General features: G+C 35.4%; 1 protein-coding gene across 3 annotated transcripts; it reads left to right on the top strand.

Annotated features, from left to right (window-relative positions):
* Window positions 1-13,973: 13,973 nt before the first annotated feature.
* On the top strand, window positions 13,974-17,460 carry LOC107812862 (cuscuta receptor 1-like). Of its 3 annotated transcripts, XM_075253460.1 has the most exons (5): window positions 13,974-14,451; window positions 14,559-14,702; window positions 16,592-16,687; window positions 16,789-16,944; window positions 17,090-17,460. In XM_075253460.1, exons 1-5 carry the CDS (start codon window positions 14,349-14,351, stop codon window positions 17,152-17,154), a joined length of 564 nt encoding a protein of 187 aa, XP_075109561.1. In that variant the 5' UTR covers window positions 13,974-14,348; the 3' UTR covers window positions 17,155-17,460. The 3 variants fall into 3 exon arrangements, 2 of the variants coding, with proteins under 2 accessions (XP_075109561.1, XP_075109560.1); XM_075253459.1 differs by lacking the exon at window positions 17,090-17,460 and having other exon boundaries at window positions 13,976-14,451; window positions 16,789-17,063; XR_012709453.1 differs by lacking the exons at window positions 14,559-14,702; window positions 17,090-17,460 and having other exon boundaries at window positions 13,981-14,451; window positions 16,789-17,063.
* The last annotated feature ends 6,610 nt before the right edge of the window (window positions 17,461-24,070 follow it).

Raw genomic sequence — 24,070 nt, forward strand, 5'->3', positions numbered from 1 at the left:
GTCGTAACAAATATCCTTTCCACAATATATAAAATATTACATTTTCTTTTCAAATAACAAGTATAAAGTGCCTCTCCATACCCACATATCAATGTATATAATAAGTCATGAATGACGTGATACTATATAGCATGAGGAAGAATGCATCTCTATGCTTGTATGTCATGTATGTATGTGAATGCCATGTATCTCAAAGATGAAACATGTGCTCACACTCTTAGAGTACTCAATCTCATTACCTTACATCCTCTCATACTAAGCTCAATACTAAGCACACTAAATCACTTAGCGCATATAATGACTGTTGTGGCGTGCAGCCCGATCTATATATATATAGTTGACTGCGCTCACTGGGGGGGGGGTGTACAGACTCCCGATCCATCTATATATAGTCGACTACATTCACTAGGGGTGTACAGACTCCGGAGGGGCTCTTACAGCCCAAGCGCTATATCGCTGCGGCATGCAGCCCGACCTAATATTGTTGTGGCGTCCAGCCCGATCCATATATCGCTACAGCATGTAGCCCGATCCATATATATATTTATATCCTCACAATTAGGCCCTCGGCCTCACTCAGTCATCACTCTCTCCAGTCTCGCTCACGGGCTCAAAATGTCATGAAACTAGCCTGACAACAATGATATGATGCATCAACAACAATAGCTAAGACTGAGATATGATATGAATGCATTAATATGACTGAGTACAAAATATCAATGAAAATTAGTGAGATTACAACAAGAAATAACCACATGTTTAATAGCTCAATTACTTTATCATATGATAAAAACACAAATATCAACATAATAGGGCCACTATACAGGGCCATGGGAACAACAGAGTCCCATTTCACAGGGTGCACGCCCATCACCTAGCATGTGCGTCACCTCAATATCAATCACATGACACGTAGTTCAGGATTTCATACACTCATCACTAAGCTTAGAAGAGTTACTTATCTTGAACAAGCCAATTCTGAAACCGAGCAAGCCAAGCGATGCTCCAAGAATCCCATAACGCACGTTCTGACCTCCAAATGGCTCAAAACTAATCAAAAATAACTCAAATACATCAAACAATGCTAAAGGAACCAATCCCAATCGAAAAAGGTCGAATCTTTAATCAAAAGCCCAAAATCGACCAAAAAACCCAACCCAGGCCCGTACCTCGGAACCCGACAAAACTCACAAAATACGTCAACCCATTCAATTATGAGTTCAACCATACTAGTTTCACTCAAATTCGACTCCGAATCGGTGTTCAAAACTCAAAAATTTATATTATAAAACTTTAGGCCTAAACCCCCAATTGTTTTCTTTAAAATTCATTAACCAAAAGCTAAAATTGAAGATAGAGTCATGAAATATAACCAAAACCGAGTGGAGAACATTTACCCCAATTCATATGATGAAAAGCGCCTCGAAAAATTGCCAAAGCTCCCCAACTCAAAATATGTTAAATACATAAAATCCTCATTTTAACACAGTTCTGCCTCGTTTCGTGTGCCAAAAAATCTCAAAACTCACTTTTGATACCTCCAATGGATTCCTTGTGAAATTCTAGTCAAGTTAGGATCTTGAATCGCTCCATTTGACTTTATATTGAAGGAGATATGTTGGTTTCAATATTTGGAAATAGTGCAGATTTTTAAATATGCAGCAATGGCAATTTCGTAATTAATCTGAAAAATCTGCCAACCCAATTTTTAGTAAAATTACCATAAAATCCTCATACATTATCCAATTTTGACGATTCATTTTGCTATGGCTCCGTAATTACGATATGGATCTAATGTTTCAATAAAAATAGAAATCAGAGCTCATTTGTTCAATGTGGTACCATTTATGCTTGAAGAAACGACGTCGAAACATAAGAAAAACGAGCGCAACACAATCCAAACCTATCTGAAACTCACCTGAGCCCCTCGGGACGCCGTCTAAACATACCAAAAAGTTCTATATCATAATACAGACCTACTCGAGGCCTCAAAACATGCATAACAATATCGAAACGATGAAATGCACCTCAAATCAAACTTAATGAACTTTCGCCTTCCAAAAGTCCACGCCGAAATATATCAAATCAACTCGGAATGAATACAAATTTCGCACACAAGTCCTAATACATCATACAGATCTACTCGTGCCCCAAACTACCGAGCGAAGTGCAAATACTCAAAATGACCGGTCGGGTCGTTACATTCTCCCCCACTTAAACATGCGTCCGTCCTCGAACGTGCCCAGAGTTGTTCCAAAAGCGATCAAATCGCCGTGTAACCTCACTATGGACATACTCAGGGGTGATCCGACGTCACCCTATCCCATATAGATCTGGTAACACAACATGACTGAAATTTTTTAATCCAACCTAGCCCATAAGCCTTCGAATCCAATTTCCACATCCAAAATTTTCTATAAGATCAGAATCTCGCATCTACGCACTGTATAAGTCTGAACATACTGTATCAAGTCATAGACATAACTCAAGATGAAATCACATGATATACCATATAACTCAAACACTCATAGCGATAACTTCTAATCATAGCAACTGCTCAAAAATAACCCAATACCGGCAATAAATTTCTTATCAAATAGAGCCTCGTTCTAACACCTTCATATACCACCAACGATAAAAGAAACACGAATAAACTCATAACCATTCGTCAGACCAACAAGTTGTAGAGCTCTCTCTCTCTTTTGATAGGAACTATAACAAATTTCTAAGTCGATCAACATCAATATCCTTCCAAATATACCGCAGCCTTATCCGATAGCACTCATTCTAGGTACGGTGACCTCATCCCATCTAACATAATCACTCTAGTGACATGACACATTAATACAGTCTAAAGTCGCAAGTCGTGCAATCCGTGCACCAATAAGCAACATTCCAAATGTACTCAATCATGGAAAATGACTCAAACGAAGGAACTATCTTGCAAGCTCAACAAGTACTGCCACAAAGCAATGCTAAGAACCTATCACACACCGTATAACCAAAACACACGAATCTAACACAAAGGATCATGTCTCAACATAACTCCGCTACAATACGTGGCCCATCCAAACACTGGTCCATATTATGTACCTCGAGCTACCCTGCTCAAAATCAATAACCACGAAAAATTCGACATCAAACGCCCAAAGTGCATTACCATAACCACGGAGAGCAAATAACAAAATACCACATACAGGAAAGAACATAGCCAACACGCAATCAATCATACAATACCCAAATAATCATTTCGCTCAAATTTTGCTATAAAGCTCAAATAGAACCGCGCCATATGTGCATATAACCATCGAATCACACTCCTCGTGGCATAGAAGAGTAACTCATAGATCATTTCAGAACACAAATAATCTCAACGACAACCAAATGGCACATCCCTCAGCAATAGCAGTATGGAGCCAACCATTCCGACTCGGTGTAGAATACATATCCTAATTGGACCTACGAATGGACCCCCAAATCAACTCTAGTCACCCACAAATAGATAAATATTCCTCCGAAAGTCCACAATGACTGAATCATAACACATACTATCACCTGGCTAGTTTCGACCACACTTCACAGTCCACAACCATGCAACAATCTGCTCCTGAGAGCTCCCAGTGTCCAAATCCATAGAACACATGAATCACAATATCTGATCCCAACTCCACCGCCTTAATGTCTAACACATCTCTCATACACAATCATCCCGCGAGGAATACTTCTATAATTCTTTTGTTCCACAAAGCAAAATTTGAACACCAACAATCGATCAACTAGGAGAGTGCCTCAATACCAATGAAGTATCCATAAATCAAAATACATCCCCCCTTCTGAAATGTATACCTCATCAAGCCATGCCAAATAGTAATGTTATTTACCTAGTCATCTGAAACTGTCGATGTTGCCTAAAGACTCATGACCTCCCCTTCAAAACTGAACCGTGATGTTACACATGCAAATCTCAATCCTACACAATACATCGCATATATTATGCCATCATACGAAAAATACAAGAACTTCATAATCCACTCGAGGTCACAAACAACTACTCACTCAATTAGCCAAGAACTTTCCATTTGATTTCATCCGGAGAAAATCACTATACATTACATGCTCCTCACGCCAGTAGAAAATATACATCTCAAACCGTGGTAGAAACCATCAAGAACTCTTCGAAACCCATTTGCACATAACCAAACCATCAGAACTAAATCTCTCTAACTCAACAAAGCCACGCAGGCCACCAAAACCCAAGAGTACCGCCACAAAACACCTGTAGAAACTCACTACCTCATAAGGACCAAAAGAGCCAATCGTATTCATTGCCATGCTGATCCAACCTACTACCAAGCTATCCAATTTATCCTAGTTTCTTCTGAATTACCTTCAAATTGATACTTCTCCTCGCCATAATACCACAATCCTCAACCAAGACTCACCACACGAGACCCTAGCATAAACAACACCCCCCTAAGGCTCATAAGCCGCTAAATGCTCTCTTAATCACCCCAAAAGTACCACAACCAAAATACCCACTTTGAAGAGACCTTCTGCAAATCTAAAGCCATTATCTTTGCCTTCCTAATACTGATATGTAGAATTTATAATGATATAGAAATGCCACAACTCCTGATATCCTCCAATATAAATCTCAGTTTCTAGCCAAATACACATCCTAAAGATTCCCAATTGCACATACAAATCTTTAATTCGTTTGAACCATTCTCAAGAGTCTTCCACTATGCTCAAATCTCAATTAGAATGACCAAATAGACCGAATGACTGGTGCCCCATTAGCACTCCAACACCCAAGGAAGTAACTCCACCTTAATGCAACCAAATAAACTCCTGCTCCATACACATTACATCTTTTACCAATAACAACTCAAATCGTTCCGTGATTCTCATATACTTATAAAGTTTACCCAGAATTTCCTTTACTCAAGTCATCCTCGATCTCACCCTCTCCAAAACATAACTCATTCACAAAACCTCAAACCAAAACCAATACAACACATAACTGTAAAATCAACTTATCAATAGCGAACTCTCCCACTTGGCTCAAAGCCATAGATCAAAGCACACAAAAACTCACAATGCCCATACTCTATTACTACCATAATACCATAGTGAGATTTAACTAAATCCTTCATAAGCTCATGAAACACGAACCATCTAGTATTTCAGATCATCTGCAAATCTCGCATTCACCCTTGTAACAGTCAAGCCCACTCTCATAAGCGATCTTAACTCAAATGCGACACATATATTTCACTGGTAAAAGAGAACTCCCAACAAACAACATAGGGGCCACACAAACCTCAAGACACCCCGCAGTAGATAACCTACCTGCTTTGCCTCATACTAATATCTCCTTATACCCTTCTACAGTCATAACCATTACGCAATCACTTAATATCACGACATAAAATCTACTTCACTCCTCAACTAAACAAAATGAAAAGCTTTTTCAGCACACCCATAACTCGGGACTATACATTAAATCAAGATAGAAATCAAGCACCAATTAGTTCTTTTTACACTCCAAGCAGACCCTTCTTGTCACATTCAACCATATGAACACATCTTGCAGTCACATCATATTCATCACGTAGCCGTCTAGCCATAAATTCTACGAATAGGGACAATGTCGGACATATAAATCAAAAAACACGTGCTCACACAATCAACACCTCTATGCTCAAACCATAGTCAAAACCTGACCACAAGTCCTCCAAATTGGCTCATCATTAGCATACCAAAATTACATCCGCACCTCTTTTATGGAATCACAAGCCATCGATTTACAACTGATATCGAGCGCTCACATGCGCATATGAATGTGTGGAAGGAATTCAAAGAGTCATGCTTCAAGTTGAATCAATGTCGCACGATAAGGAAAGAGAGATGGGAAGTATATCCTAAATGTCATGTAGCCTTTCGAAGATAGATATGGACATCATCATACCGATCCGCAAGACTATACTAGACACTTGCTCATGACTTGTAGAACCTATGAACCTAGAGCTCTGATACCAACTTTTCACGACCCAATGTCCACCAGTCGTGATGGCACCTGACCTAACCCGCTAGGTAAGCTAATTAACAATTATCCAGTTTCATTTAACTTAATAAAATAATTAAACAAGAGAATTATCTAAATCTTATACATTTCCCAAGGACTGGTAGCACAAATTATGAGCTTCTGCGAATGGAGTTTACAAAGCAACAATGGAACAATTACACAGTCTATTTGAAAAGTACATAAACAGAAATTTATAGTCTAAGACTACCGTGAACAAGAGGCAGCTACAGCAGGGACGTGGGTACGTCTTCAAATCCAGCAACCATTGAGCGTAGCAACATCGACATCCGAGATCTACACACACTGTGTAGGAAGTGCAGTATGAGTACAACCGACCCCATGTACTCAAAATTAACAAACCTAACCTCACGTTGAAAGCAGTGACGCGCTAACACAGGATCAGGTCCAAAGCCAATATTTCCACAATAGGTCATAACAAATATCCTTTCCACAATAAATAAAATGTTTTATTTTCTTTTCAAATAACAAGTCTAAAGTGCCTCTCCATAACTACATATCAATGTATAAGATAAGTCATGAATGACGTGATACTATATAGCATGAGGAAGAATGCATCTCTATGCTTGTATGTCATGTATGCATGTGAATGCCATGTATCTCAGAGATAAAACATGTACTCACACTCTCAAAGTACTCAATCTCATTACCTTGCATCCTCTCTTACTAAGCTCAATACTCAGCACACTAAATCACTCAGCGCTGTATAATAACTGTTGCGCCGTGCAATCCGATCCATATATATATATATATATATATATATATATATATATATATATATATATATATATATATATATATATATATATATAGTCGACTGCGCTCACTGGGGGTGTACAGACTCCGGAGGGGCTCCTACAGCCCAAGCGCTATATTGTTGCGGCGTGCAGCCCGACCCAATACGTTGCGGCGTGCAGCCCGATCCATATATCACTGCGGCGTGCAGCCCGATCCATATATATAGTCGACTGCGCTCATTGGGGGTGTGCAGACTCCGTATCTATTTATATCCTCACAATCGGGCCCTCAGCCTCACTCAGTCATCACTCTCTCCAGTCTCACTCATGGGCTCAAAATGTCATGAAACTAGCCCTACAACAATGATATGATGCATCAACAACAATAGCTGAGACTGAGATACGATATGAATGCATGAATATGACTGAGTACAAAATATCAATGGAAATCAGTGAGATGACAGCAAGAAATAACCACTACGGGTACAAACAATATTAGCATAAAGCCTAAACATGATATTTAACATGTTTGACAGCTCAATTACTTTATCACATAATGAAAACACAAATATCAATAAAATAGGGCCACTATACAGGGCCATGGGAACAACAGAGTCCCATTTCACAGGGTGCACGCCCAAACGCCTGTCACCTAGCATGTGCGTCACCTCAATATCAATCACATAACACGTAGTTCGTGGTTTCATACCCTCAACACTAAGCTTAGAAGAGTTACTTATCTTGAACAAGCCAATTCCGATATCGAACAAGCCAAGCGATGCTCCAAGAATCCCATCACGCGCGTTCCGACCTCCGAATGGCTCAAAACTAATCAAAAATAACTCAAATACATCAAACAATGTTAAAGGAACCAATCCCAATCGAAAAAGGTCGAATCTTTAATCAAAAGCCCAAAATCGGCCAAAAGACCCAACCCGGGCCCCCACCTCGGAACCCGACCAAACTCACAAATTTAGTCAACCCATTTAATTACGAGTTCAATCATACTAGTTTCACTCAAATCCGACTCTGAATCGGTGTTCAAAACTCAAAAATTCAAATTATGAAACTTTAGGCCAATACCCCCAATTGTTTTCTTTAAAATTCATCAACCAAAAGCTAAAATCGAAGATAGATTCATGGAATATAACCAAAACCGAGTAGAGAAAATTTACCCCAATTCACATGCTAAAAAGCACCTCGAAAAATTGCCTAAAGCTCCCCAACTCAAAATATATTAAATGCATAAAACCCTCGGTTTAACACAATTCTGCCTTGTTTCATGTGCCAAAAAATCTCAAAACTCACTTTTTATACCTCCAATGGATTCCTTGTGAAATTCTAGTCAATTTAGGTTCTTGAATCACTCCATTTGACCTTATATTGAAGGAGATATGTTGGTTTCAATATTTGGAAATAGTGCAGATTTTTAAATATGCAGCAATGGCAATTTCGTAAGTTCTCTGAAAAATCTGTCAACCAAATTTTTAGTAAAATGACCATAAAATCCTCATACAATGTCCAAATTTGACGATTAATTTTGCTATGGCTCCTTAATTATGATACGGATCTAATGCTTCAATAAAAACAGAAATCAGAGCTTATTTGTTCAATGTGGTACCATTTATGCTTGAAGAAACGACGTCGAAACATAAGAAAAACGAGTGCAACATGACCCAAACCTATCCAAAACTCACCTGAGCCCCTTGGGATCCCGTCTAAACGTACCAAAAAGTTCTATATCATAATACGGACCTACTCGAGGCCTCAAAACACACATAACAATATCGAAACGATGAAATGCACTTCAAATCAAACTTAATGAACTTTTGAACTTTCGGCATCCAAAAACCCATACCGAAACATATCAAATCAACTCGGAATGAACACAAATTTTTCACACAAGTCCTAATACATCATACAAAGCTACTTATGCCCCAAACTACCGAGCGAAGTGCAAATGCTCAAAACGACCGATCGGGTCATTACATGAAAAGAGAGGCTGTGGAATCTCAACAATAATGGGAGAAAACATTGTTGATGATACTTCTTAAAATAAGAGAAAGAGGAAGTAGGCTTCTGGACCGAAAAACAACCCAAACAAGAAGCATTTCAATGGAAATTGCTATGACTGTGGGAAAGCTGGGCACAAATCTACGGAGTGCCGTGCTCCGAAGAAAGATAAGAAGAAGGGCCAAGCAAACATGGTTGAAAAGCATGAAGATGTTGATGGCTTGTGGGTCATGCTTTCTGAATGCAACCTGGTGGGAAATCCTAAGGAGTGGTGGATTGATTTTGGAGCCACTCACCATGTTTGTGCTGTTAGGGAAGCCTTTGCAACATATGCTCCTGTTGGACCCGAAGAGACTCTTTCTATGGGAAATGCTGCTACCGCCAAGATTGAAGGATGTGGGAAGATCTTTCAAAAGATGACTTCTGGCAAGGTGGTGACTTTGAACAACATCCTTCATGTTCCCGAGATTAGGAAGAATTTAGTCTCTGCTGGACTTCTTGTTACAAATGGTTTTAAATGTGTTTTTGTTTCCGATAATGTTGTAATAATTAAGAACAAAATGTTTGAAGAAAAAGGTTACCTCACTGAGGCCTTTTCAAGTTGAATGTAATGGTTGTTGAGAATAATAATAAAATTTCAGCTTCGTCTTACTTACTTGAGTCAAATGAATTATGGCATATATGTTTGGGTCATGTCAATTATAAAACCTTACGGAAAATGATTAACTTGGAAGAATTGCCTAAATTTGAATACGACAAATCAAAATGTCAAATATGTGTGGAATCTAAGTATGTTAAACATCTTTATAAGTCAGTTGAAAGGAATTCAGATCCTTTAGACTTAATTTACACAAATATTTGCGATATGAAGTCAATACCATCTCGCGGTGGAAAGAAGTATTTCATAACTTTTATTGACAATAGTACTCGATATTGCTATGTTTACTTACTTAATAGTAAAGATGAAGCAATGGACGCATTCAAGCAATACAAAAATAAAATTGAAATGCAACTTAACAAGAAAATCAAAATGATAATAAGTGATAGGGGTGGTGAATATGAATCTCCTTTTGAACAAATATATTTAGAATATGAAATTATTCATCAAACAACGGCCCCTAACACACCCCAATCTAATGGGATTGCATAAAAAAAGAATCGTTCATTAAAGGAGATGATGAATGCATTATTGATAAGTTCTGATTTGCCACAGAACTTGTGGGGGGAAGCCGTTCTTTCGGCTAACTGAATACTAAATCGAGTACCCCGTAGCCAAACAAAATCCATTCCTTATAAAAAATGGAAAGGAAGGAAGCCCAACTTGAATTATTTTAAAGTGTGGGGATGTTTGGCAAAAGTGCAACTTTCTAAACCCAAAATGGTAAAAATAGGACCGAAAACCGTTGATTGTATTTTCATAGGATATGCGACCAATACTAAAGAATATCGATTTCTGGTTCATAAATCAGAAAATCCCGATATTCATAATAATACGGTTATAGAATCAGATAATGTTAAGTTCTTTGAAAATGTATATCCGTATAAAAAGGAATGTGAGTCTATTGGTGAAGCATCTAAATGACCTCAGAAAGAAACAAAAGAAAGTACATTTAATTAGGAGGATCCAAGACGTAGTAAACGTCAAAGAACGTCTACTTCATTTGGACTAGATTTTTTAACTTTCTTATTGGAGAATGAGCCTCAAATATTTAAAGAAGCTATGTCTTCTTCGGAATCATTGTTTTGGAAAGAGGCAATCAATAGTGAAATAGAATCCATATTGAACAACCATACATGGGAATTGGTTGATCTTCCTCCTGGAAATAAACCGTTGGGTTCTAAATAGATCTTTAAGAGAAAAATGAAAGATGATGACACTATTGACAGATATAAGGCAAGACTTGTGGTCAAAGGGTATAGACAACAAGAAGGTCTTGACTATTTTGATATATACTCTCCAGTTACGAGAATTACGTCCATACGAACGTTAGTAACGTTAGCTGCAGTTTATGGTCTTGAAATTTATCAAATGGATGTTAAGATGGCCTCCTTAAATAGAGAGTTGGAGGAAGAAATCTATATGGAACAACCTGAAGGGTTTGTGGTTTCAGGTAAAGAAAAGAAGGTATGTAGACTTGTTAAGTCCCTTTACGGACTAAAACAAGCACCCAAATAATGGCATGCGAAATTTGACCAAACGATATTGTCAAATGTTTTTAAGATAAATGAATGTGATAAATGTGTGTACATTAAAAATGTTCTAAATCACATAGTCGTTGTTTGCTTATATGTGGACGATATGTTGATAATGAGTAATGACATTGCCAACATAAATGCTACTAAGCGTATGCTAACTAGCAAGTTTGATATGAAGGACTTGGGAGTTGCTGATTTAATTCTGGGGATTAAGATCCATAAGACTCCTCAATGTCTAGCATTGTCACAATCTCATTATATTAAGATAGTACTTGAAAAATTCAAGCACTTAGGGTTTAAAGTTGCAAAGACTCCAATTGACGTGAATCTTGCATTAGCAAAGAACAAAGGATAAAGCATATAACAATTGGATTATGCTCGTGTGTTGGGATGCTTAATGTACACATAAATTGTATACGACCAGATATAGCTTGTGCTATAAGTAAATTGAGTCGATACACGAGCAATCCAGGTCAATCTCATTGGATGGTAATGAAATGACTTTTGGGATATTTAGAACATACCCAAGGCTTTGCTTTGCACTACAGTAAATATCCTGTAGTGATTGATGGATACTGTGATGCAAATTGGATCACCGGTTCAGCTGATTCTAAGTCCACAAGTGGATATGTATTTACTATTGGTGGAGGAGCGGTATCCTGGAAGTCGTCCAAACAAACTTGTATTGCCCGCTCTACCATGGAGGCTGAGTTCATAGCCTTAGATAAAGCCGGTGAAGAAGTTGCATGGCTCCGAAATTTCCTAGAAGATATTCCATTTTGGCCTAAACCATTTGCACCAATATGCATACATTGCGATAGTCAAGCGGCAATTGGAAGGGCTGGGAGCGTTATGTATAATGGTAAATCTTGTCATATACGACGAAGACATAAAACCGTTAGACAGTTACTCTCTAGAGGAATTATCACGACTGACTATGTAAAGTCAAGTGATAATGTGTCGGATCCACTTACAAAAAGGGGTAACTAGAGAGGTAGTTGAGAAATCAACAAGGGGAATGAGACTATAGACGAGAACAAGTCATAGTGGCGGTAACTCTACCTAGAAGACTGAAGATCCCAAGATCTAGGTTCAAGGAGATCAAACAAAGTCATTAATGACAGTTCAACATTGTCAACTAAACTTTTGATCCATTCTCGTGATGAGACAATGTTCAATACCAAGGATAAAGCATTAAGGCTTTTTAATGATTTCTAAATTTGATACGGGGTATATCAAATAGTGTATCTACAGGATGACATTTTTAGGAATCATCTATGTAAGTGTGAAGTGTTAGCCGCTTCAAGGAGAACTTTGTAAGGCCAGTTCTCTATGCACTTATGAAATCAGACGGTGTTCATGGCTGAAACAAACACAACAATGAGAACCAAAGACGGTTAAGGGTTGGTTGTGTGACTTATGGTTGTCTAGGTATACATCAAAGTTCGATGGTTCAAAGATATCAAATATACCGATTGACCGAGTATATCCGACATAAGTTCACTACGGAAAGTTCAAAGGAAAACCTACTTATCCAGAGCAATTAGTCCTTGCTTGCGAATCGCACAATTTTTCATGCATATTTCCGTGATATAGCCATTCCCCATTTATGTAGGGTATTGTTGGGGTTTTAAGTATATTAAATGCTTAAAAGATGGTGAATGAGAAATGTAGGGAAATGAAATTTTTAAGTGAAATTTTAAGTTTCCCCCTTGATAAAGGAACACCATCCCATATTGGAAGAGGAAGAGGTTTTTTATGGGTATATAAGCAATTGCTCTTCTTCTAGCTCTTAAAGAGTTGAGAAGAAGGCAAGCTTCGCGCCGTCATCGTCGCTCGGCTTGGCTCGGCTCGGCTTCGGCTTCAGCTTCAGCTTCGAATTCGGATTCGAATTCGGATTTGGTGATCAATTGATTGATTAACTTTTTTTGGACCAAATTTATTTGTTAATAGTAAAATATTAATAGAAATGTTATTAAATATTCGTTTTAATAACAGAATATTAATATTAAAATAAATATTAATATTAAATCCATTCAGTCTTCCGTTTTTTAGTTGTGTAACTGAAAATTAAACTACCCTCTTCAATTTTTCCTCTTTATTTTCCCTCGTTATTGTTGAGTAAATAGCCATTTATGTTATGATATTTATGCTATGGCCGTTTTGTATAAACAACCATTCTGAAGAGTTGCACCTCTTCAGATTTCAGCCCAACTTTGGCTATAAATACAAGTCTATTCTATGAGAATTTCCATACGATTTTCTGAGTTTCTCCTTCTTCTTCTGCATATTTTTAACATCAAACAAAGCAACAGTAAGTGTGATTTGCTACCGAACTTTGTGTTCACTGAAACACTGGAGTTTGAAGTACCACTACACCAGTGTGTAATTCGTTCTATCCTGGGAGGAAATAATCCATAACCTTGGGTACCAGGAGGGGATTAAATTCCTTAAGAAAACACTGTGAATTTAGTGGGCTCAGATTAATTTTAGTTTCGTTTATAATTTTGTTTATGTTGTTTTATCTTTTCCAGAATTAGTTTACAAATATAGCTTTCTAGTAGGGTCGTGACACAGATATTAAAAAAGAACAACAATGCATGTTGCGTTAATTATAGGAAAACTAGGAAACAAGCATTTGAATTTTGTAGAAAGGACCTATCTAAATAAACGCCTAAGGCAACTAGAGCAAATCAAAAGAATGAACAGTCCTCGAAAGCAACTTATCAGAGAACATTTTCTGATCTACAGATTAGCGTAATTTACTCGCAGTAATTTGTTCCACAAATCTTTAAGGATTGATGCAGTCAACTAGCCTATTTTATAAGTTTGCCTTTCCTTGTCAAGTCATATAAAACAAACAAAAATTTGCCCGTTTATCACGGCATTGATATGATGACTCGTGACACGACTAGTTCCATTTTCATAGTCCATATTGAGAAGGTTCTGAGATGTTACTCTTTTACTTTTCCAAAGAAAAATTTTCTTGTGTAGAATGTGTTAGTAATTCCTATATAAACGTTCGGAGGTGAGAGTACTAGTTGGGATAAAGGATATGGGGAATATGAATTTTTGGTTGTGGATGGTTTTTCTGATGATAAGTGCGGCAAATGGTTGTTGGGAGGAAGAGAGAAATGCTCTCTTGGAGCTGCACGCAAACATGATGAGTTCAAATGGAGGAATCTTAGCGTGGGTGTGAGGGTTTTGTAGATTGTTGTTCTTGTTATCGGGTAAAATGCAGCTTAGCAACAGGTCGAGTGATCAAACTAGATCTCAGACAAGCAAGGTTTGGATCAATGTACGGTTGGAATTTTAATGCCTCTCTGTTTCTTCCATTCAAATCGCTGCAAGTTCTTATATTGTCTCAAAATTATATTACAGGGTGGACAAAAATCGAAGGTCAGTTTTACCTAATCTTGTATTAGTATATGCTGTTGACCACCTGAACCTGAAACTATATAGTATATATATTAACATATTTTTCTGTTACTGATTTTGTTATCCAGGAATTGACAAGTTGTCGCATTTGACTAACCTGAAAGTGCTGGATTTGCAGTATAATCTCGTCCATCCAAATGTTTTATCATCTTTGTGTTGGATTTCATCTCTTGAGGTTCTAAGACTTAGTACATATGTTGATACCTCTTACAGCACACAAACGAATTATGGTAGTATCCACACACTCTCTCTAAATATATATCGAGTATCAACTATAGCTAACGTTTCAATTTCTACATTATTTATTTTTATCCGTGCTAGATCTTCGAGTCCTCCCCTGCTCCAAATCCGTGCTTATATTTCCTAAATACGGATAAACCCACATTAAATTTATAAACATCCTATTGTTGAAAATATTAAATGATGCTTTTAGTATTTAACCAACATAAGTTTGCCGTCAGTGTTTGTATATACGTGGAAGGTTACTTTTACTAGTTTTCTGTTAAATAAATAAAAGCTAACTTATTTCTAAACTTTCAACGTGCTTATTGAAGTAGTCAATGTTGGAAGAAGAAAAAAAATACCCAAAAAAAACTTCCGATGTTACAGAAAAACCATGGATGCTAGAGATTCTATCGTGGTGGCTTGAGTTTTAGGTCGTCTTTCATATTGAACCATTGAAGCAGCACGTCGTGCTATAATCGGACACTTACCAGGATATAAGGGAGAGGGAAATGAATTATTTTTTTAAATGAAATGACAAAAAACCACCTAAATTTAATGCTTTGGTAATTTAAGTAAACTAAAAAGTGGATAGCGTGCTAACTAACCTACTACCCAAGGAAAATAGTTAGGATCAAGGGATAGTTGGAGATTTTAGGTGTAATTTGTTTTTATTATGATTAAGATGTTTGAATTTGAATGTACAAAACTTGTTTTTATTTAAAAATTAATAAATATAAAATTCAAATAAAATAATAGATCAATCTAATATTATATGAACAAAATGTTTTTAAAAAACTATATGTTTATGATGCTTATGATGGCTCGTAGTGGCAGTTGTGGATGTCGTTGGGGATAGTATTAATTGATGGTGGGGTTTGTGGGTAGTAGTTAGTGCTGATGGTGATTGACAGTAGTAGTTAACAATGATAATTGGTGATAGCGGCTAATAATTGTGGTGGAAAATAGTGATAGTTAATGGTGGTGAGTAATGACAATGGTTGGTGATATAATGATGGTGATTGTTAGTACTTGGTAGTGATCAGTGGTTGTTGTAGGGATAGTAGTTGATAGCGATGATTGTAAATGATTGCTATTGGTGGTGGCGGCTGATAGTGGTAATTATCAGTGGCGGTGGCTATAAGGATGATGGTTGTGAATGGTGGTAGGAAGCGACGATTGTTGATGATAGTAACTAAGATTAAAACCTTCATTAAATACAACAAAATGAGGCCTTAGCCTCTCTATTTCTTCCTTTCAATTGAAGTTATTATACCGAGAGAAAATGATCCTTCAGGGTGGATAAAAAAAAATTCTTCTCTTTTAGCCTCATCAATTGCATGGGTATTGCATAGTTTTCCTTGTGATTTTGCTATCCAGGGTTTGACAAACTATTGCAACTGAGACTAATTTGCAGGATAATCCCTCCATCCAAATGTTTTATCATCTTCATGTTGGATTTCATCTCTTAAGGTTCTAAGACTTGGTAATGTCTTGTGCTACCAAAGGGATCACATTTAATTCCTTTTGTGAAAACTTACATTATGTATATCGGTAAAAAAAACTACTAATTATTAATTATGTATGCAAATATATAGAAATTATTGAATTCCCGATAGTAACAAAAACTTTTAGTGTAGTGATAAAGGTAACTCAAAAATAGGTTTAAGCTGTAGGTTCAAATTTTAGTTGTGACACTCTTATCATTTTTTGAGTTTCCTTGTTAAGATTTCTCTGGCTCTATTAATGGGAAGCAACTTTTTGTAACATACAAATTGATCATAGCATTATACTTATCCTTCTACATTACTTTTCGTATATTTATTTAAAGGAATTTATGATGGGGCCATTTTTTGGAAATGGTTACTATATTTTTCAGGCAAAGGCAGTGCGAAATGTCCAGGTTTGAGCAATCTAAGGGTGCTCTTGTTGGAAGGTTATGGAATAAATGACATCAGTGTCCTTTCTGCATTGGGTAAGCTTCTTTTCCCGTAACGAATCGTAGACTCCGATAAACTGGTCAGGTATTTATGTTTCTATCCCTAACTAATTTTAAAAATTCACAAATCAATGCAGGCCTTGCTACACATATTGGACGGAAGAATTTAGAGAAACTCTATTTGAGTGAAAATAGCTTCAATTCCAACATCTTTTCATCTCTCAAGGATCTTCCATCTCTCACGCATCTGGATCTCTCATACAACGAAATAGATGAAAATATTGAAATGAGTGGTTTGTTAATCTCGCCTTTTAATCATATATTGCTTCATTACGATTTCAATTGTACAACTGAACATCTCAATTATCTACCCATATCAAATACGTAAATATTTGCCTTTTTCTTGTGCTAACTATTTATTTTGATTTACCTGTTTAGATATAGTTGATGGATTATTATATGCAGCGGAAGTAATTCCAGTATCAAAATCACATGTAATTTAGACAACTAGCATAAACGGGATTTCACGGGTTACCTCTTAAAGCGTGAACACATCTCTTCTACCACGTGAGCCTTCAGTTCCATAACTTCTCAATGGAATCTCCATCACCCGCACAATCGTGATCCTCGAACGTTCCACGGTCTTCTACTGTGTTACCCAAATAATACCCGAAAATAGCAATTTCGTGTGGGCGAAATTTCTAGGAAAATTTGGCTGAAAATTTCAGCCACCATGTACTCATCCCTCTAGGTGGAAAACCTTATGTATTTATAGCACAAGTTTTAAGGGTTAAGACCCTTTTCCAAAACCTGTTAGGTTTTCTTTTCCACCAGAAAAAGGATTCCTTTATTTCCTATTATTTAGGCACAGTAGGGACCCCAGAATTTAATTAACAAGGCTTCCAATTATGGAATTAATTTGTAATTTTCGAAATTAATATCCACCATAATTAATTACGAATTATTCCACTAAAAATTCGTAATTACACTCCTTATTCAATTTCGAAATTCATCCATTAAATCTTATTTAACTCCCCATGTTAAGATTCAGATACGAATCAATTAAATTAAATTAAATTACTGACGATTAAATTTATTGATTATTTCTTTTAGACTTTCGCTTAACTTATTTCATGTGTCGGATACAAAATCCACCGGCCGGGTTTACACATGCAAACTTATAAGCTTTCATAAAGGTATATCATCAATCTCTAAACCGAGACATGGATTCCATCAACTAACTATTACTTCGCCAATGTATATTATTATTATGCAATTTACCAGGCATATTGACCTCACGAAAGAATCTCGCCTTTTAATAAATCAAAACAATAATAATATACACAGCTAATAATAATTATATCAAGATTAAGAGTATAAGTACATTTAATGGCTAGAGAGTTTATTTTATTAAGTCAGTATAAAATACTTATCTCTACCTGGTCCGTTCAATACATACAAAATGTACTAGCACAAGAAGTTGGAATTTAACCATTCCCATAATCAAGATTAATTATATTTAATCTTGTGCTACAATCATTCCTGATGGTTTGTCCAACTCCATCATTAGATTGTGAACTCAAACTTTATACTTATAAGAACCGATGATTTAATCTTCCGTGTATAAGCTAAACTCTATACACTAAATCATCTACTATATAAGCAAAGGACACAGACTATTATATGATCTATTTAAAACTTTATTAAAACTGAATAAACAATTATTTCATAATAAATACTATATCTAAACCAAACTCATGGTTAATAGTATATATCCCAACAATCTCCCACTTAGACTTTTAACCATGATAATTATTAGAATATACTATATCCAAATGCATGGTTAATAGTATATGCCCTAACAATCTCCCACTTAGATTCATAACCATGCATCTACAACTTTCTCAGGCATTCTTTTACATGACTATTAAAAGTCTTCACCAAATAAGGTTTTGTTAAAGAATCTTGCCAAGTTATATCTGATGCAATATTTGTCCAGTAGTACTTTGTCGTAATTATCTAGTTTGGTATTAAACTCTTCAGAGATCCTGTTACCGAAACTATCCCAAGAATGAACACCGAACTATAATTTTCTTTAGCTTTCTCCCACTAAGACGAAGTACCACTAATATTACCTTCGTTACCTCACGACATTGAAATATTAGTGACTTCTTACTATAGTGTTCAATGTTCAAACATCACTCCCACTCGATAAAGGCATATTATGTCTATTAACGTTCTCCCACTACTTAAATGCAATGGAACGTCAATTCTGACGTGTGGGTTTTGATGTTCTTGAACATCTAGTTATTTCTTTGCCCAGTTCCTGTAAAAATAGATTACTTCTAGTAACATGTTTTATTAAACAGTCCTTATCTAGAAAAATGCATTTTTTTTAACAATTGCCCTATTTTCTTTAGGACAATAAAATAAAGCTTCATTCGTTTTCTTGGATATTTGATAAACATGCACCTATCCATCCTTAGTTCCAACTTACATATCTGCTTTCCCTTTCAGCACATATGCGGGATAATCCTATATCTGGACATGCCACAGACCAAGCTTACATTCAGTACACAGTTCTATAGATGTCCCAGGTACTAGCTTAGAAGGAACTAAATTCAGAATGTAATTTGAAGTTTCCAGGAAATATTCCAAAAATAAATAAGGCAAATCTGAATAACACGTCATTAGTCTATCCATATCCAAAAGAGACTTATTTCTTCTTTCTACTACACGACTCTATTATGGAGTTTACGGTGTAGTCAATTGAGATGTAATCCCTATTCTGATATGTAACTAAAAAACTCTTTAGAGAGATGCTCGCCACTACAATCAAATTGTAGTAACTTAATATATTTCTTTGGTGCTTCTCTCTTTCAAGTCTTAAAAACCTTGAATTACTTAATTCATTAAGACTTACAGTGCATCAAATAAATATATTAATATTTTGAGTAATCATTTATGAACGTCATAAAATACTCAAAATCTATCTCTTACGAGTATGTTCATTTAACCATACAAATCAGAAAGGATTCATTCTAGCTTATCACTAGTTTATTTCCTTTTAAAGGGAAACATCTTTTAGTCAAATTTCCTTCCAAACAGGATCCACAAGTTGGTAGTGCCTCTACTTTCAATGAACCTTAAGGTCCATACTTGACCAACTTGAAATCCTATCCAGATTAATATGACTTAAATAAAAGTGCACAGATAAGTTTTACTCAATTTTGAAGAACATATTCTCTTATGAGGTAGACTAATATTGTTCTGTTCAGGAGAGACATCAAAATATAATAACAAGGTCATGCATTCATGTACCATAAGAGATAAAGTGTTTATTAAGCTCAATAACTCAAGAGTTATTCGAAAAATAAAACAAATATCCGTCTCTTATTTTGCCCAGAAACCGGAATTAAATTCCTTCTAACAAAAGTACATATATTGCATCCTTAAAATTAATGCCTTATCACTAAAAGAAAATTTTAACAAGTAATACGACAAATTGCATAAAATCATTGTGGAGTTGAGATAAAAATATTAAATAGATCATAATAAGTCAAAACACTGAATAGTAAAATTCAGACTGCATTCAATATTTATATACATACATGCATCTGGAATAATAAATTTCGATGGGAAAAGAATTATTCATGCAAAGTATATTATATAATGCAAGAATTATACAATCCAAAAATAAATAGAACCAACTCAGATGGAGAGCATACTATTATTTTCAGTCAATTGTATATAACTTTTTAATACAAAAATTTTAAAACACACTACACATATATGTCATGCATCTTGAATAGTAATTTCGATGGAAAAGAACTACTCATGCAACATACATATGCAATGCCAGATTATTCACTCCAATAATTAAAACAGACCCAACTCAGATGGAGAGTATACTGTTAATTTAAGTCAAGTGAACATCATTTTTAATAGCTCTAGTTTCATTGATCCAACATGTATACTCAGATGGAGAGTAAGTACACGATATCAATTACTAGTATTTCACCTAGTGAGCTTACAATAAATTTATCCGATATGGAGGAAGACCTAAAGTCAACGCATAAATTTATTACTCACTTGAAATTAATAGTGGAAGACCATAGAAATATATTTCTATCACCACTTAATCATGATTGTATTGTAGTTACAAAATTGATTCAACCCTTTAAGCTCAGATGGAGAGTTAATACTGGTTATCAATAACTAGTAACTATAGCCAGTGAGTTCATAATAAATTTATCCGATATGGAGGAAGACCTAATGTCAACGCATAAATTTATTATCTCACTATAAATAAAAAAATTGAAGACCATAGGGGTTTATTCCCATCACCACTTTATCACAACCACGAACTTTTCTCTGAGGATTAAGTTCCATATTAAAAAAATGCTCAATACCCATTTAAACATTCTTAAAATACTAAAATTAATATTTCACACTGTATAGTGGTGATTATTGTTGACTGGACTATTTCTGATAAATCTACCAAATTTCATATCAATCAAAAATTGCGACCAAATTTGGAAAATTATCATTTTAAGCATTTTTTTAAGAATTTAAAATATGACCTACATTTTTTTATCATATACCAATTCATGTCAAATCAACATGTGTTATCATGTTCCAGATTAGACATATAAAATGATAGAAAGAATGACTTTTCGTATGTAAATCACATTTTAATCCGTCAAACCTCCAAAAAACTCACCTAAACGATCCCAAATCGTCAAAATACGATGTGATTCACTGCATTGCAGTGAGTTCTTCTTAAATGATCGTTTCCAATGATCCTACCGAATTTCAGGTCATTCGGAGATCGTGAAATTCATGATCGCCAAAAACTAGACCAAATTCGAATAATTTTTTTTTTGGCGTAGTCAGGATTAAATCCATGTGATTTGCATTCTTGCTATATATCATATCAAGTTAAATCATCATGTTTCGGATTTAACACAAATATAGCCGATATATAAAGAATAATTTTTCATATTTATAACAAATTCAATTTAATAAACTGCTTGAAAACCCATCTAAACGACCTCAAAATGCCAAAAAAACAACATGATTCACTGCATAGCAAAGAGTATTTTTTCACTAGATCGTTTTCGATGAACCCACCAAGTTTCAGGTTAATCGGAGTCCGTCAAATTCATGACCACTAGCATGTAACCAAACTCGGAGAAAAACCGTTTTAAGTAGTAAAATAAATATGATATTGATTTCCATTCTCCTTATAATTACACTATGAGCTGAAGGCATATATTATTTTCTTCCTATTTCTAGGATATATAATATCTCCTTTTGCAATAAATTATCCTTTTATTAAATACATAAGAATCTGAGATATTATATTTTCTCCCGTTCAGTGAAAACCCCAATATCTCTTCTCATGGGTGGAGTTAGTTTCACTAGTACCCAAAGATAAATACTCTTTTTCTAGTTATGAACCTCCACCATTAATGTAGATTTCTCAAGGATAATTTTCACATGGTATATTAAACATATTTCAATGACTCAAATAAATAGACCATTTTGTGGATCCTACTTATTAATCATAATGCTCAATCCATGAATAGATATAATTTCACATGTACAAATTTACTAAGAATTTTTCATGAGTTCAAATAAACAAACCACTTCAGTGGTAACTATTTATTACTCATAAAATTCTCAATTTACAAGTGAATATATATTTAGCTCATAAAATTATTTTATGGTAGACCATAGCTTAAAAGTCATACCAACATTATAAAACTCATACAACATACCGTCATATTTCACTTAATTAGAACCTCCAATCAGAGAACAAAATTCTTCATCGAAAATCCAAACTACTAATCACGTAGGGCATGAAAATATAAACTTAAATTTGAGAAATTTTTTATGCACAAACATGCCAAATGCTCCAATCATTAATCATCCAGGATATCAAATAGAGAATTTTACTTTCTTACAAAATAATTATATCATTACACAATATGAATTATACCTTGTAAGACCTAGTCAATAAAATCTTACACCTCTATTATTGAATTTAATACAACAACACGTTTATTTGCTAATAGTCAATGTGTAAACCTATTATATGACTAGTATTTAATCATGGGGACCATGGGGAGTCATCCCCAACACCATTGAATTAAAAAAGAATTAAAATTATTAAGAAATAATTTCCAGAAAATAGAAAAACGTCCAAAACACAGTCCAAACGACCTCAAAACGCCGAAAAATACCATGATTCACTGATAAAGCAGTGAGTTTTTCTCACCACGGCGTTTCCGATGGACCCACCAAATTTCAGCTCAATCGGATCCGTCAAGTTCGCTGACCTCCGAAAATTCCGGTTATTCGGTCAAAAACAGGTTTTGCATTTTTCTAGGGTTTACCCCAAAAAATTCAGATAATCTCAATCAAATATCAATAAGAAAACATATATCTCATGATTATAAGAATAATCCATAAATTATGCACAGTTAATTCACAAAACAGCAGTGCAGTTTTTCAGAAAACCACATATATATGTAATTCAAAAAATGCACATAAACACCATATTCTTGTTTCATAAAAAACTTAGTTATCTAATTAGATGTGAGTGAGCTCTGATACCAATTGATGGATTATTATATGCAGCGGAAGCAATTCCAGTATCAAAATCACATATAATTTAGACAACTAGCATAAACGGGATTTCACGGGTTACCTCTTAAAGCGTGAACATATCTCTTCTACCACGTGAGCCTTCAGTTCCATAACTTCTCAATGGAATCTCCATCACCCGCACAATCGTGATCCTCGAACGTTCCACGGTCTTCTACTGTGTTACCCAAATAATACCCGAAAATAGCAATTTTGTGTGGGCGAAATTTCTAGGAAAACTTGGCTGAAAATTTCAGCCACCATGTACTCATCCCTCTAGGTGGAAAACCTTATGTATTTATAGCACAAGTTTTAAGGGTTAAGACCCTTTTCCAAAACCTGTTAGGTTTTCTTTTCCACCAGAAAAAGGATTCCTTTATTTCCTATTATTTAGGCACAGTAGGGACCCCAGAATTTAATTAACAAGGCTTCCAATTATGGAATTAATTTGTAATTTTCGAAATTAATATCCACCATAATTAATTACGAATTATTCCACTAAAAATTCGTAATTACACTCCTTATTCAATTTCGAAATTCATCCATTAAATCTTATTTAACTCCCCATGTTAAGATTCAGATACGAATCAATTAAATTAAATTAAATTACTGACGATTAAATTTATTGATTATTTCTTTTAGACTTTCGCTTAACTTATTTCATGTGTCGGATACAAAATCCACCGGCCGGGTTTACACATGCAAACTTATAAGCTTTCATAAAGGTATATCATCAATCTCTAAACCGAGACATGGATTCCATCAACT

Source organism: Nicotiana tabacum, chromosome 5 (assembly GCF_000715075.1).
Source record: "Nicotiana tabacum cultivar K326 chromosome 5, ASM71507v2, whole genome shotgun sequence".
Lineage (NCBI taxonomy): Eukaryota > Viridiplantae > Streptophyta > Magnoliopsida > Solanales > Solanaceae > Nicotiana > Nicotiana tabacum.